Source organism: Pan paniscus, chromosome 19 (genome assembly GCF_029289425.2).
Source record: "Pan paniscus chromosome 19, NHGRI_mPanPan1-v2.0_pri, whole genome shotgun sequence".
Classification (NCBI taxonomy): domain Eukaryota; kingdom Metazoa; phylum Chordata; class Mammalia; order Primates; family Hominidae; genus Pan; species Pan paniscus.
In genome coordinates this window covers 92,179,287-92,193,552 of record NC_073268.2, presented here as the reverse complement: position 1 = coordinate 92,193,552, position 14,266 = coordinate 92,179,287, and the positions used below count along the sequence as shown (strand labels likewise).

The following is a 14,266-nucleotide window of genomic DNA, read 5'->3' as shown; positions in this document are numbered from 1 at the left end:
TGAATTTCTGTTCAGTAAAAATGGGAATGCTTCTGTGGCAAGGACAATGGAAAGGATTTGAGTTTTTTTGTTTTTGTTTTTTGTTTTTTTTGAGACAGAGTCTTGCTCTGTCGCCCAGCCTGGAGTGCAGTGGCGTGATCTTGGCTCACTGCAACCTCCACCTCCTGGGGTCAAGTGATTCGCCTGCCTCAGCCTCCTGAGTAGCTGGGATTACAGGCGCACGCCACCATGCCCAGCTAATTTTTGTATTTTTAGCAGAGATGGAGTTTTACCATGTTGGTCAGGGTGGTCTTGAACTCCTGACCTCAGGTGATCTGCCCACCTCGGCCCCCCAAAGTGCTGAGATTACAGGTGTGAGCCACTGCGCCCAGCCATGATTTGTTTTTAATTGGCATCCTTGGTCAGTAGTTGGGTGAAAGTGATGTCTCATAACCTCTGGTTGCCTTTTTACTTGAGAGGGAAAAGCACATCTCTCTAGGCAAAATGTGTCTCTGCTTCCACTGTTAGCATCACACTGGTAGAAAATTTGCTGGAGAACTCTCTGGAAGTGTCTGCTAGGTTACAGACAGGAATATCCACTTTGGTAGGTCCCGTGGAATAAATAGGCGTCTTCACACTCAGCTGTAAGTTCAGCTTTCTATCCTGGGGCTGAGATACCGCTGGCTGTCTTGGCGCCTCATTGCTCCTGTGGCCAGCTCTCTCCCGTCAGAACAGCTGCACATGCGCCTGGTCTCTGCTTGAGTCTCTTTCCGTCTTCAAGCGGGTGCCACTCCCTTCACGGAGGGCCAGTGGGAAATGCAGCCCGGGCTGCATCCCATGTTGTCCCTGTGCCCTGCACCTTGCTCATGGGCTCTGCCAGGAGACCTGGCTGGTGGCAAGGACTGCGAACCTTGTTGGTTCCCGTCCTCACCACTCTGATAACACTGGTGAGGGGCTTAGAGGCACTTTTGTCATTCTAACCCTCTCCCCCTAAGAAGCTTCTGGGTCTTCCTGGGCCCCAAGACCAAGGGTGGATTTTTGGTTTTTCACTGGGGAGTAGTGTGTTCTGAGATTCCTTCTGAAAGGAATAAAGGAAGGAGATCTCAGTTGATGGGTATGACAGGTTGTAGTAAGACTAGAATTGCGAGACCACGCTAAGCAGATGTGGCTCTGAAGAGTTTGGTAGACTGTTACATAGGTGGCAGGAAAGTCATCGTGGCAAGTGATAGTTCTATGAAGGCCCTGGGGTAGTCAGTGATGGAAAAAGGCAAAGATAGGCCGGGCACAGTGGCTCACGCCTGTAATCCCAGCATTTTGAGAGGCTGAGGCAAGTGATCACTTGAGCCCAGGAGCTGGAGACCAGCCTGGGCAATGCAGTGAAACCCCATCTCTACAGAAAATACAAAAATTAGCCAGGCTTGGTGGCGTACGCCTGTGGTCCCAGATACTCGAGAGGCTGAGGCAGGAGGATCAATTGAGCCTGGGAACCGGAGGTTGCAGTGAGTCAAGATCACACCACTGCACTCCAGCCTGGGAGGCTGAGATGGAGTGAGACTCCATCTTAAAAAAAAAAAAAAAGGCCGGGCGCGGTGGCTCCCGCCTGTAATCCCAGCACTTTGGGAGGCCGAGATGGGCGGATCACAAGATCAGGAGATCGAGACCATCCTGGCTAACACGGTGAAACCTCATCTCTACCAAAAATACAAAAAAATTAGCCGGGCGTGGTAGCGGGCGCCTGTAGTCCCAGCTACTCGGGAGGCTGCGACAGGAGAATGGCGTGAACCCGGGAGGCGGAGCTTGCAGTGAGCCGAGGTCACGCCACTGCGCTCCAGCCTGGGCGACAGAGCAAGACCCTGTCTCAAAAAAAAAAAAAAAAAAAAAAGGCAAAGATAATTTGGGTCTTTTTAGTGGAAATACCAATACAATTTTTAAATGACTGCATTCCACTGGAATGAGCATATCCAGTGAAATCTAAAAAGGTTTGTGGAGACCTGAAATTGAATTCTCTCCTCTTTTTGAGAGGCCTCAAAACTCAAGACTAAGATGCTACTTGCACTTTGTGGGCACTAAGGAAAATTTCAAACTAAGTTTCTCCTTCCCCTGGAGAGCAACTCTACAAAGACAGTTGAACTATTACAGTCCTTATATTTAATAAGTGGCTTTGTAGAGGCAGGAAGGGGGCTTGTGAAATTTTCCTGAATGTACTCCCAAAATCTACCTCTAGAGGTCTCTTCATACTCCCATTTTTGATATCCCAAAAACCGAGACGTGAACGGAAAGCACCTTTATCCATTTCCCTCTAAGGATTTTAAATCTCTATGCTCCATTTTTTGGCTGGAGGGGCCTGGATTCAGCCAGACAAAATGGCGGCACCTGCTCTGGAAGGCCCCTCAGCACCCACACTGACTTTCCGCAGCCAGGCTTACTGTGAGAATGAGGCTGAGGAGGGAGCAGCAGCAGGGCTTTGCCGTGGGCCCCTCAGGGTCCTTGCCAGGGGAAGGTGCCCCCCGCTTGCTGCCGGATCTCCCTCACCACAGAGCGTACCAAGAGGCCAGGAGAGCAGACTTCAGATCTGATTCTTGAGTCTTCCACAAGTAACCGATGTTCTGCCCTGGCTAAGGCTTCTATAGAATAGAAGGTTGGAGTTTGTAGCAAGGACTTCTGTGAATTCAGAGTCAGGACAGCTCTCTGGGCAGCCTCTCCGGCCCAGCATTCCATGGCTTGCTGGTGGTGGCGGCGGTGGTGGTGGTGGTGGTGCTGCTGTTTTTATTTGTGCATGCATGTGTGTCTTCTCTCTTGTTTACCATTTGCTTTTGGTCTTTCCTACTGAACAGCTGCAGCTCCGGAGTCCTGCCCTATAAACATTGAGGAATAGGTATGAGATCTACCAAATTATATAAATGAACAAACAGCTCATTTTATTTTGGGTTCTTCACTTTAAAGGCAATATTAATATTGCCTTATATTTATCCTGCCACACTTAGACACATAGTGCCACCATTAGAGGTGAAAAAAAACACCTTGACTCATGTCCCAGGCTCCAGTACCCACCCCCAGGGAGTAAAGATCCCAAATTCAGTTGGGATATGAGAGAGAGATCCAAGACTCTCCTGTTCTCACTGTTCCCCTGGGGTCAAGCACCAGAGACTGTTACTAGAGCCTGAGGTGGATTAGCACACCAAGGCATTGATGGAAATAAGCCATTTATACCTGCTGACTCTACATGCCATTAAAGGGTTTCATGTCCTGGGCTGGCCTGAGGCTGACCCTGGACACTTGTGAGTGGCCTCTCTCAACCTCACGGCCACACTCTACAGTTGGTCGGCCTTGTCCACTGAACAGGTCCTCCTATGGGTCAGGTGTTGTGCTGGCTCTGGACTGCAACAGTGAAGAAGTCACGGCCCCTGCCCAGGAGGAGCTTTGTCCCATGGAGGAGCTCCAGGACCTAGCGGTTTCTGCCATGTGACGTGTGCGTGGAGCAGTAGTTCAGGCTGCAGGGAGCACTTAGGAGCACACTGGGCCTCCCCCGGCCAGAGATGCCTCGTGAGGGGAGGTCACTGGGAGACACGGCTGGGGAGGCCCACAGGGTCCAGAGGACGACATGCCTTCCCTACCCCAGGGAGCCAGGGGACCCTGAGAGTGGAGGCAGCCGAGGCCCAAGGCAGGAGCGCCCTAGCCTCACTGGAGGGAGGGCACTGGAGGGAGGAGCTCATCTGTGGGCAGGAGATGAAGAGGACTCCCAGGGGAGAGGCGAGATGGCCTGGAGGAGCCTGAGCACAGGCTATTCTAGGAGTCAGATACTCACCAACGCTCGCATTCTCTCATCTAGTCCTCACAGCAAGCCCGTGAGGTCAGTACGCATGTCCCATCTGATGGGTGAGAAAACCAAGGCCCACAGTAAACTGATGTGCCCAAGGTCACACCGCTGTAAACTGGGAGTGGAGCCCAGGTTAGCGTGACTACAGATGGAGTCACAACACGGCCAGGAAGTGAGCCCACAGGAGGCTGTGGAGGATTGGATCCACAGCACAAGGGAAAGAGAAGCACCAAGAATGGGTTTCCAGACAGGCGCTGGCACTCCTCATGTGGGGGCAGCAGCAGATTTGGGGAGCGGATGCGTTTAGTGATGGTATCTGTGGGACCCTGAGGCTCTTGGGCTGGTGTCTGCTGGGCTGATGGCACCAGCTAGTAGCAAACCTCAACAGCTGCGTAGGTGCAGGAGGAGAGGAAAACGGCAGGTGACGGGACTGGAGCCTCACGCTGTCCTCCCTCCAGGCAGCCTTCCATCCCAGGAACCCTGCTGGGTGGCCAGTCCTTTCCTGCCCCGCCTGGGCCCCCACAGAAAACATTAACACTTCGGGCCAGAACGAACAGTCTTCTCACTTCCCCCCACCTCTTCCTGCCCCAATGAAAATAGCTCAGCAAGGCCCAATTTCCTTTTCCTGTCTATTGTAACATATAGGCAAACTTTAAAACCAAGTAATTAAAATACAAAAGTGGATCCCAGGGTAAGTTCGCAAAACAAGGAACATCTTTCATGTCCCTCCCTGTCCGGGAGCCACAGTGGCAGTGACTGTACCTAGCCCAGGGGGCAGGAGCAGGCTCTGCACCTGTCAGCACCTGCTTCTCTCCGTTCTCACACACGAGTGCTGTGGCTCGCACCCTCATCGGAGTCTCAGGTGACACGCATCCTGCTCCTTCCGTGCCGGCTCCTGGGCTGCCCTGCTGGAGACACCATCTGGATTTGGCCAAAGGTCTGGCTCCTGTAATGTTCATTTTCTCTTCCCCAGGTGCCTGGCAGGCTGATGACAATGCCGTCAGTCGGAATGCCCAGCGCCGGCGCTTGTCATCCAGCAGCCTGGAGGACTCTGAGACGAGGCCCTGTGTGTGGGGCCCTTTGGCTGTCTGAGCCCCAGCCTCTGCACTTGGGCTCCCCTCCTGCCCTGCATTCCATCCATCCTCACTCAGCTGCTGCCTACTGGGCATCCTCAGCAAGATGCTGGAGACTTTTTACCCTCCTGTGACAGCTGTTACAGCCTGTAACCACAATCCCTCACCTCTCAGAGGGAACTGGAACCCTCCTTTCTCCGTGTGACCTAAAGCCACTCAATGAACTGCAGCTCACGAGACCTTTTGCAGGGACTCTGGAATGTCCTCACGGTATATTGATGTTCAAGTGGAGCTGGGGTCCATGGGCTAATTCCTTACACATCTTTTTTCTCCTTAGGGGGTAGAACAAGAAGGCTTAGAGTTTGGCAGCTTTGTTACAAACATCCCTCTGGCATTTCCTGGTCTCTGGCACATCATAACCAATTGGAAACCTGCAGTTTGGGGTAGGGCTGGAGGATCGCTCCTGTGGAAAGGGAGAGCCATACTGCACGGACGTAGCGTTTCCCTCCACAAGCACTAGGAGCACCTTTCTCAAGGACAAGAAATGGTAGCAACCAAAAGGTTGGTTGAAGGAAACAATCCTTCCTTCTGGTGGCAGAGCCAGTCTTCTGGGCCTCACATGCCTGTGCGGTTAAGAAGGAGCTCTTGGCCGGGCGCGGTGGCTCACGCCTGTAATCCCAGCACTTTGGGAGGCCGAGGCGGGTGGATCATGAGATCAGGAGATCGAGACCATCCTGGCTAACACGGCGAAACCCCGTCTCTACTAAAAATACAAAAAATTAGCCGGGCATGGTTGCAGGCGCCTGTAGTCCCAGCTACTTGGGAGGCTGAGGCAGGAGAATGGCCTGAACCCGGGAGGCGGAGCTTGCAGTGAGCCGAGATCGCGCCACTGCACTCCAGCCTGGGCGACAGAGAGAGAAAAAAAAAAGGAGCCCTTGAATCTGAGAATCCCCCAGTTAAGATGATTTCCCTTAAGGAGCATTTCTCCTGATCAGGTGCATTCAGGGAGGCCTGCAACTCCATCCTAAGGTGACATTTCAAGAAACACATGTGTTGACCACCTCTGTGTGCCAAGCACTGGGTGAGGAGTGGTCGTATATTACCATAATTCATCCTCACTCACTTGGGAGGTGGCATTCTTGTCCCTGTTGCCCCCATCTCTACCCCCTTTTGTTAATGGTTGAGAGAAATGTGGACCAGTGATTCTCAGTTTGGTGCCCAGGTCCCCAAAGGAAGTGATGGAGAGCCTTGAGCTAAGTTCAGGCAGCAGCATATGGCCAGCAGCAGTGTGCTGGGAGCAGAGGTTGGAATCAGGGCTCAGGGCCTTCACTTCAAGGGCCCTCCCCAGCTACTCGGGAGGCTGAGGCAGGAGAATCACTTGAACTCAGGAGGTGGAGGTTGCGGTGAGCCAAGATCGTGCCACTGCACTCCAGCCTGGGCTACAAGATTGAAAAGATCGAAACTCTGTCTCAAAAAAAAAAAAAAAAATTCAAGGCTGTTTCCAAGGCAGCCTCAAAAAGAGCCTGGTGCCCAGGGGGTCCTTCGTTTCTGTGTGGCTGCAGAGGCCAGGAGTGCAGTGACTGTCTCACTGCCTAGTGGTTGTGGCTCACATCCTGCCCTGATGGAGAGGGGGGCCCGTCGTCCAACCCTCTCTGAAAAACTGCAGTAGACTTTACCATTTCAGGCCCCACCTAATGTTCTTTCCTTCCTTCCCCCTACATTCTTCCCGCCCCTTTCATAGTTAAGATGCATAAGCTGAGCAATAACCCCACTTCCTGATTTCCCTGAAATATGAGCCCAGAAGCAGCAGGTGACAGGGAGCTTCCCTTACCCTGGGGTGGTGGCACACAGACCACCTCCTGTCCTGTCCCCTGCAGGTAGTATTCACAGTGTGGTGTTACCTGGGAGGAGGGAGGAAGGAGCTGAGATGAAGGAGATTCAGGTAAACAGTAGCCACAGTGGCCAGGACCCCCTTCCTGAGGATCCCTGTCCTTCCTTGCAGCAGGTGCTCAGTCCTCTCCTAGGGAGAAGCACGGAAAGATTCCTCAAGGCCTCAGTCCCATGTCCAAGGCATACCTAGGTTAGAAATGTCCTTTACTTGTTTCTCAGTTACTATTTCTCCTCTTCCTCCCTCCCCCTGCCTTCTCTTGGCTGTCATTTAGCTCTCTGGCCCACAGAAATACTCCATCCAAGGAGCTGGTCCTCAGTCAGCCTGATGAGGACAGGTCAGTGGCCAACCCTTTTGCCCCAGTCCTTCATCTGGAGACAGTCACATAGTCACGTGAACAGTTCACCCAAAGAGAAGAGGTGGGGCCTGGCTTCTCTCACAGGGCACAGCCTAACTATGGAGACCCAGGGCTCCTTCCTGCTGCACTAGGCCTGTGCTCTCCCTATTGCCTTCAGGTGGTGTGAACCCGGCTTCCTCACAGAGCCCTTTTTTCCTTCTGCCCAGCTCCATCCCACCAGAGTTTCTACCCCCGCTGAGGCATTTCCTGGGCACAGACTACCACACTCTTAAGCCGGCTCGCCTGGGAGTTAGGGTCCTGCCCACCTCACCTGGGAGTTAGGGTCCTGCCCACCTCACGTGGGAGTTAGGGTCCTGCCCACCTCACCTGGGAGTTGGGGTCCTGCCCACCTGGAGTTTAGCACGCTGGTCGCTCACTTTGCTTTGGTCTGCACACCTGGTGTGTGCATGTGTATACTGCTTGTGCCATCTGTGTACCCCTCTCCCTGGAGTACACTTGTGGTCACACTACAGTGGGGACATCAAGAATGCAATATTTATGGATTGCTGCATGATTCTTAAAAATGAATAAAACTGTTTACAAGGGAAGGAGAGCTAACTGCAAAGTGAGCTTATCTGTGAAAGTTTCTGTCTGACTTTCGCCAGCACTCTTTAATACTTTTACTCAAGAGGATCTGGAGTTGGAGGAGTGGGAGAGGCAAGGGCTAGGGAAAGGCATGTTGGCGGGGGAGTGATGCGCCATAGCCGGGCCTTCTTCATGGTCTGGGCACCAGCCTCCCCGACCCCGGCTCTCCAGCTCCTGGGCAGAGGCGGGGTAATCAACCCAGCCCCCACCACTGCCTCTGCAGCCGCCTTAAACCGGAGAACGTCCAACCCTGCAGCTCCTCAATAATTAAAGAGCAGGAAAGCTGGTGACAGGAGGGAGGCCAGGGGAAGGGAGGAGGAAGGGACACAGTCCCCAGAGTCCCTCTACTCTTAATCCCTGTGACTTAAAGGTTGGTGAAATTAATTGGGCAAATGACCCCGCTAGGAGAATTTGACAAGTCCATGACTTCAGAGTTTTACCCACGGGCTCTGCTTCATCAGCTGTCTCCAGAGGAGTGAGTGCGCTTCTGCAGAAGCCTCTGGAATGTCAGCTTCCTGGAACCTCGAGGATACGGGTGGGGAAGGAGCTGCTTACTGGGACACACTGGATTACCCTACCCCCTTGGTGTGTCTGCCGCCTCTGTGGATGTAAGCGGCAGGTGGCATCGGAAAGTCAGACCTGCCTGGGACACCAGAGAAAGACCCTAAGAGTCGGGGGAGAGGGAAAGGCTGCAGAAACATGAGAGAGTGCCACTCGTAGCGAAGAGGAAAGAAAACCTCAAGGATACGGTTCCCGAGCCTGAGCCCGCTCCCAGCCTTAGCCCCCCAACCCCAGCGTCCCAGTTGCAGTCGACGCCTCAAAGCGTACGGGACAGGAAGGGGGTGGGGGCGAGAGTCTTGGTTCCCCAGAACGAACGGATCCATAGCGGTTCCCGGTGCCGCAGGCCGCGCGCTTCTCCGACCCCAGCGCGGGGCCCTCGGGCGGGAATGAGCCGAGCCGGGACTTAGCGGCGGGTAGGGGGTTGGGTGGCGCGGGAGAGGGCGGCAGAAGGAGGGAGTTCGAAGAGAGTTGCCGCCAGAGAGAGTGGCAAGTGCCCGCGGTCTCCTTGGAGACGTGCTGGCCAATGGCAGCGGCGGAAGCTGTTTATGGGGGCGGAGCGTCGCCATGGCAGCAGGAGAAGCCTTTGGAGCGGCTACTTAATGCCGGTCCCGGGGCCGCCGTAGCTCAGAGAAGCGCCGTCGGGCGGGGGGGGCGGCAAGAGGCGCTGGCAGGGCCCCCGAGCTGGGGGCAGAGAGCTGCAGGGGGTGGGAGCAACTTCTTCCAGAACCTTCCTCTGGCCCGGGCTGCGCTCTGAGCCAGGTAAGGGATGGGGAGGGCTGCAGGCCAGGGGGAAGGGTGGGCAACGGTACCAACCCGCTCTCTCATTCGTCCTTAACGGAAGTTGTGGGCCCAGGGACTGACATCGGAGAAGTCTGGGGGAAACTCGCCTCCTGCCCCCCGTTACTGTTCTGTCCCCTTCCTTCCCAATGATCCCCTATCATAATATTCTTTTTCAAGGATCAGAGGACCTCCACCGCCCCCGCCCCGTCGTACTGCCCTCCCAAACTTCTCGCCCCATTTCCATTTGTTGCGAGGAGGAAGGGGGTCCTGATTTCCTGCTCTTCGGGAGAAAAGGATAGCCTCGGATGCCCCTACCCTCTTCATTTGGCTAATAAAACCTCGAAGAGGAAAGGAAGAGGGAGGCGGATCTGATGGGGGTGGGACCCTAGGGCCTTGCTTCTGTTTCCCGTACCTCGGCACTAAAAGATCCTCCCCAGCTGCGGGGATGATGTTAGAGAGGGCGTCCTCGTACACACACTGTCCCCTCGGGGGTGGGGTAGTGCTCAGCTCCCACCGTGGTCCTCGCAGGCACCACATACTTATTCGGAGGAGGCGCCCCCGGGGTCGCGAGATGGAAGCGCGCGTCCGGGAGGCCGTGTAACGGGAGCTGCGGGACTCAGCGGGCCAGAGAGCGCGGCGGGCCACCCCCGGCTCAGCCCGTGGATGCTGACCGCCCCCTCGGAGAGTCCCCGCAGACATGGCGGAGAGCTGGCTGCGCCTCTCGGGAGCCGGGCCGGCGGAGGAGGCCGGGCCGGAGGGCGGCCTGGAGGAGCCCGACGCCCTGGATGACAGCCTGACCAGCCTGCAGTGGCTGCAGGAATTCTCCATTCTCAACGCCAAGGCCCCCGCCCTGCCCCCGGGGGGCACCGACCCCCACGGCTACCACCAGGTGCCAGGTGCAGCGGCGCCCGGGTCCCCCCTGGCAGCCGACCCCGCCTGCCTGGGGCAGCCACACACGCCGGGTAAGCCCACGTCGTCGTGCACGTCGCGGAGCGCGCCCCCGGGGCTGCAGGCCCCACCCCCCGACGACGTGGACTACGCCACCAATCCGCACGTGAAGCCTCCCTACTCGTATGCCACGCTCATCTGCATGGCCATGCAGGCCAGCAAGGCCACCAAGATCACCCTGTCGGCCATCTACAAGTGGATCACGGACAACTTCTGCTACTTCCGCCACGCAGATCCCACCTGGCAGGTAGAGGAGGCACGGGCGGCGGCCGCTCCCTCCCCATTCCCTCCTCGCTCCCCACGCCGCACTGGATTCATATCCCAAATCTGCAGGCCAAGTAGGCTCTGCGGTGCGGCCAGGGCCCCAGAAGGGAGCCCTGCAAAGGAGCCCAGTTCTTGCAACTGCCCCTCCTTTGACTTCCAGAGAGAGAGAAGGGAGAATGTCCAGAGGTGGAGGGCTTTAGGGGTGCAGAGGCTGAGATTCAAGGGGAAATAACCTGCCATTCATCCAGCAGGCCCAGGCCAAAGACCAGGGCTAGACTCTGCGTGGACAGAGTCTCCTTGGGGAGAGCGATGAACTGAAGGCGCATTCTTGTCCCAAGTCCTAGAATTCCTAGACACTGCCCTGCCCCGGGATGGTTTGTCGGGGCCGGGAGTCAGAAACGGAAACTGGAACGTGGCCTCCCTGCCAGGCTCTACGTCCTGCCCTTTTGCAGTTGGCTTGGGGAGGGTGGAATGGAAGGGGTGCCTTAGCATGTGAGGGCCAGGTGTGTCCCAATGGAGGGTGGAGGGGGTAAGGGGCCTTCCTAAAGCTGCTGTCCCAGCCCCCCACCTCAACCTCTGCTCAGTTTCCTGCCTCCAACCCCCGCTGTCAGCCAACCTCCCTGGGGGGACAATTACCTGAGCCAGGTGCCTTCCACTGGGGCTCTGCCTACCACACTCACTTCATGTTCCACGTCTCTGGAACCAGGCACTGAGCAGCCAAGGGGCCCAGGCCACCATGTAAACATCCCAGCCTTGCTGCCGGGCATTATCCACCCACCTGCCCTGCGGTCCCAGCCCAGGACCCCTGTCCCCCAGCAGGCTTTGGACAAGATTAAGCACCTAAGAATGGACAAGGCAGGAGGATGGTGGATTTGAGGCTGGGTAGGCAGTGCCCTAAGAGTCTTCAGCCATCACCATCAAGGGCTAGTTGGAGGCAGAGGCCCCCCAAGGACGCCCAGACTCTTCCCTGAAGCACCCAAAGCGGGCAGGCCACAGGACCGCAGTCCCAAGCCATTTCCAATGCCCCTGACCCTAGAGCAGTGTCATTTGCAGCTGCACCGAAAAAGCAGAGACCCTCAGCCCCACCCTACCCTAAGCCTGTGCAGCTGGGCTTCGAGAAACGGGCCCCAGGAATGAGTGCTATGCTCTTAGCTCTTGGCTGGGTAATAATCAACTGAGCCTGGAGTGGGGGGAGGGGGCCGTGGGGGGTGAAGGCCCAGGCCAGCAGCCGGCTCAACAAACAAGGAAAGTCATCAGATCCCCCACCTCTCATCCCTGCGCGCTCTCTCTCTCTCTCCCCCTTCCTCTCCATTCTCGGCTGCCCAGCCCCCTCCCTGGACCCACTCACTCACAGAGAGGGCCAGCCAGGCCCAGGCAAAGGGAGACGGTGGTCCAGGCCCTGGGGGAGCCGAGGGCTTTGGCCAGAGGCTGTCAGCGGCAGGGTGAGGGAGGGAGGGCAGGCGACGGGGGTGGCACCGACAGCCACCCTGCGGCTCAGAGCTCGGATGACTGAGCAGGCAGATATCCCGGCAACAGGGAACAAAAGCCCCCGACAGCACTCCGGGCTCCCAGTGCCCTGTGGCTGGTGTCCCAGAGCTGCAGCCGCCTGGGCAGACCAGTGTGTCTGTCCCCCCCTCCTCTCCCCTGCCAGAGAAAAGATGCGGGGCGCGCAGCAGCGCCAGGTGCCATTTCATCTCCCCGTCCCCACTGACCTAGCGGTTCCTCTCTCTCTCGCTCTCTCCCTGCACCCAGAATTCAATCCGCCACAACCTGTCTCTGAACAAGTGCTTCATCAAAGTGCCTCGGGAGAAGGACGAACCAGGCAAGGGGGGCTTCTGGCGCATTGACCCCCAGTACGCGGAGCGGCTACTGAGCGGCGCTTTCAAGAAGCGGCGACTGCCCCCTGTCCACATCCACCCAGCCTTTGCCCGCCAGGCCGCGCAGGAGCCCAGCGCTGTCCCCCGGGCCGGGCCGCTGATGGTGAACACCGAGGCCCAGCAGCTGCTGCGGGAGTTCGAGGAGGCCACCGGGGAGGCGGGCTGGGGTGCAGGGGAGGGCAGGCTGGGGCATAAGCGCAAACAGCCGCTGCCCAAGCGGGTGGCCAAGGTCCCGCGGCCCCCTAGCACCCTGCTGCCCACCCCGGAGGAGCAGGGTGAGCTGGAACCCCTCAAAGGCAACTTTGACTGGGAGGCCATCTTCGACGCCGGCACTCTGGGCGGGGAGCTGGGTGCACTGGAGGCCCTGGAGCTGAGCCCGCCTCTGAGCCCCGCCTCACACGTGGACGTGGACCTCACCATCCACGGCCGCCACATCGACTGCCCTGCCACCTGGGGGCCTTCGGTGGAGCAGGCTGCCGACAGCCTGGACTTCGATGAGACCTTCCTGGCCACATCCTTCCTGCAGCACCCCTGGGACGAGAGCGGCAGTGGCTGCCTGCCCCCGGAGCCCCTCTTTGAGGCTGGGGATGCCACCCTGGCCTCCGACCTGCAGGACTGGGCCAGCGTGGGGGCCTTCTTGTAAGAGCCCAGGCCCTGCCCCACCTCTGGACAGTGCCCAAGTCAGGGCCCAGAACTGCCCCCCAACACAGGTCCACAGACACCCCACCACCTAGGCAGGGGCTGGGCCAGGGCTCCAAGGCTTGCCCCAGATGCCACATGGCCACCAGCCCCAGCTGCCATCAGATTCAAGCCCAGGAGGCTGAAAACGAGGGCCCAGGACCAGAATCGCTGCCTCCTCTCCCCAGCCCCGCCTTGTACACACAGTGTTTCATTGCTCCGCGTCTTCCCAGCCCCAGAAACCGGCTAAAGGACCCTGCACCATGAGAGCCGAGGCCTGGAGGAGCCCGGGTCAGGCTGGGGAGGAACAGAACTGGGCCCTCCCAGAGCACCTCCGCTTCCCCCCCTGCTTCCCCAGGTCTCTATCCAGAGAGAGTCCCCAGGTACAACAAATGCTAATTAGATGACAGCAAATTAACCCCCTGGAGGCTTCTCCCGGCAGAGCCTCCCTGGGGCCGGGGCAGGCTGTGGATGGGGCGGAGCAGGGCAGAAGATGGACTGGGGGAGGGGGCAGAGAGAGGAGACCAAAATGAGGTGGTGGCACAGGGTGGGGCAAGGAGATCCTCTCTAAGGCCTCTGGGGTCTTTGCCTGGCCCCATCCCTAGGGGGCAGGGAGGGGACGTAAATCCCTAATCTTTAAGCCCGGCTTGAGGCTGAGAGCAGCTGGAAGTTTGGGTTTGGTGGTTTGGGGGCCGGGGCAGCCAAGCTGTATGGGGCAGGACAGACAGACTAATGTAGTGAGTGTAGCTGTAGCTGAGGCTTAACTGGGAGGGATGCCGAGCTTGCTGGAACTACTGGGACCAAGAAGCGGGGTACCCCACGCCCCTGCCTGCACTCCTCGGGGGCGTGGGGCGTGCCTTGCTCCTCCCGGACTCCCTGGGCTGCGTCCCACATCCACCCTCCTGCCCGTGGGGCAATTTAACCTTTTTCATGAAAGTTATTTACAATGAAAAGTTTTTAAAAATAAAATTTTTAAAAATCTAAATATGGACCTGCTCAAAACTTTCTTTGGGAACAGGTGAGGGCTCAGTGTTCTGGAGAGGCAGCGCTTCTCTTTGCTGGAGGGAGGGATGGCTGAGAGGAAGATGCGGGGGCACTTAGGGCCTGCAAAGAGCACTAACCAACTCCCCATGACCTCAGCATCCCTGGGGAGGAAGGGGCTGAGGGGTAGCTCTCGGATGTCCCCTGCAGCCTAGGCCTCAGTGCCTCCATCTGTGCAATGGGGAGACTGGGGTCCACAGCCCTGGGGGATCAGGAGACAAAGGGAGGAGGAGTGGCCTCAGCCCCCAGACCCAGGGAATCTCAAAGGCTAAGTGTGCCCCGGGCTCGGCCCCTGCTGTCCCCTACTGCGAGGGCCTGCCCGGGCCCGCCTGCCCCAGTCAGCCATCCCCGGCCTGGGCTGGTCTCCAGCACCTCCCT

At 57.6% G+C, this 14,266-nt stretch overlaps 2 protein-coding genes across 7 annotated transcripts in view; both read left to right on the top strand.

The window, feature by feature from the left end:
- RNF157 (ring finger protein 157) overlaps positions 1–7,723 on the top strand; it is a 97,615-nt gene extending 89,892 nt beyond the window's left edge. For 4 of the 6 annotated variants that reach the window (XM_034942926.3, XM_034942925.3, XM_055101558.2 and 1 more), the window contains one exon: positions 4,770–7,723. In XM_034942926.3, the coding sequence (XP_034798817.3) occupies positions 4,770–4,888 (119 nt within the window). In that variant the 3' untranslated portion in view covers positions 4,889–7,723. Of the gene's footprint in view, positions 1–2,813; positions 2,855–4,769 lie in introns of all 6 variants that reach the window. The other 2 variants (XM_034942927.3, XM_034942928.3) reach the window with 1 other exon arrangement.
- A 1,149-nt stretch (positions 7,724–8,872) lies between these two features.
- FOXJ1 (forkhead box J1) lies at positions 8,873–13,832 on the top strand. The gene is made up of 3 exons (XM_003813247.5): positions 8,873–9,059; positions 9,609–10,275; positions 12,045–13,832. The coding sequence occupies exons 2-3, from the start codon at positions 9,778–9,780 to the stop codon at positions 12,810–12,812; spliced, it is 1,266 nt and encodes a 421-aa protein (XP_003813295.4). The 5' UTR covers positions 8,873–9,059; positions 9,609–9,777; the 3' UTR covers positions 12,813–13,832.
- The last annotated feature ends 434 nt before the right edge of the window (positions 13,833–14,266 follow it).

Coding starts and splice junctions, on each gene's coding strand:
- FOXJ1 (XM_003813247.5), top strand. CDS start 9,778: ATGGCGGAGAGCTGGCTGCGCCTCTCGGGAGCCGGGCCGGCGGAGGAG. Junction 10,276..12,044: donor ACGCAGATCCCACCTGGCAG/GTAGAGGAGGCA, acceptor CCCTGCACCCAG/AATTCAATCCGCCACAACCT.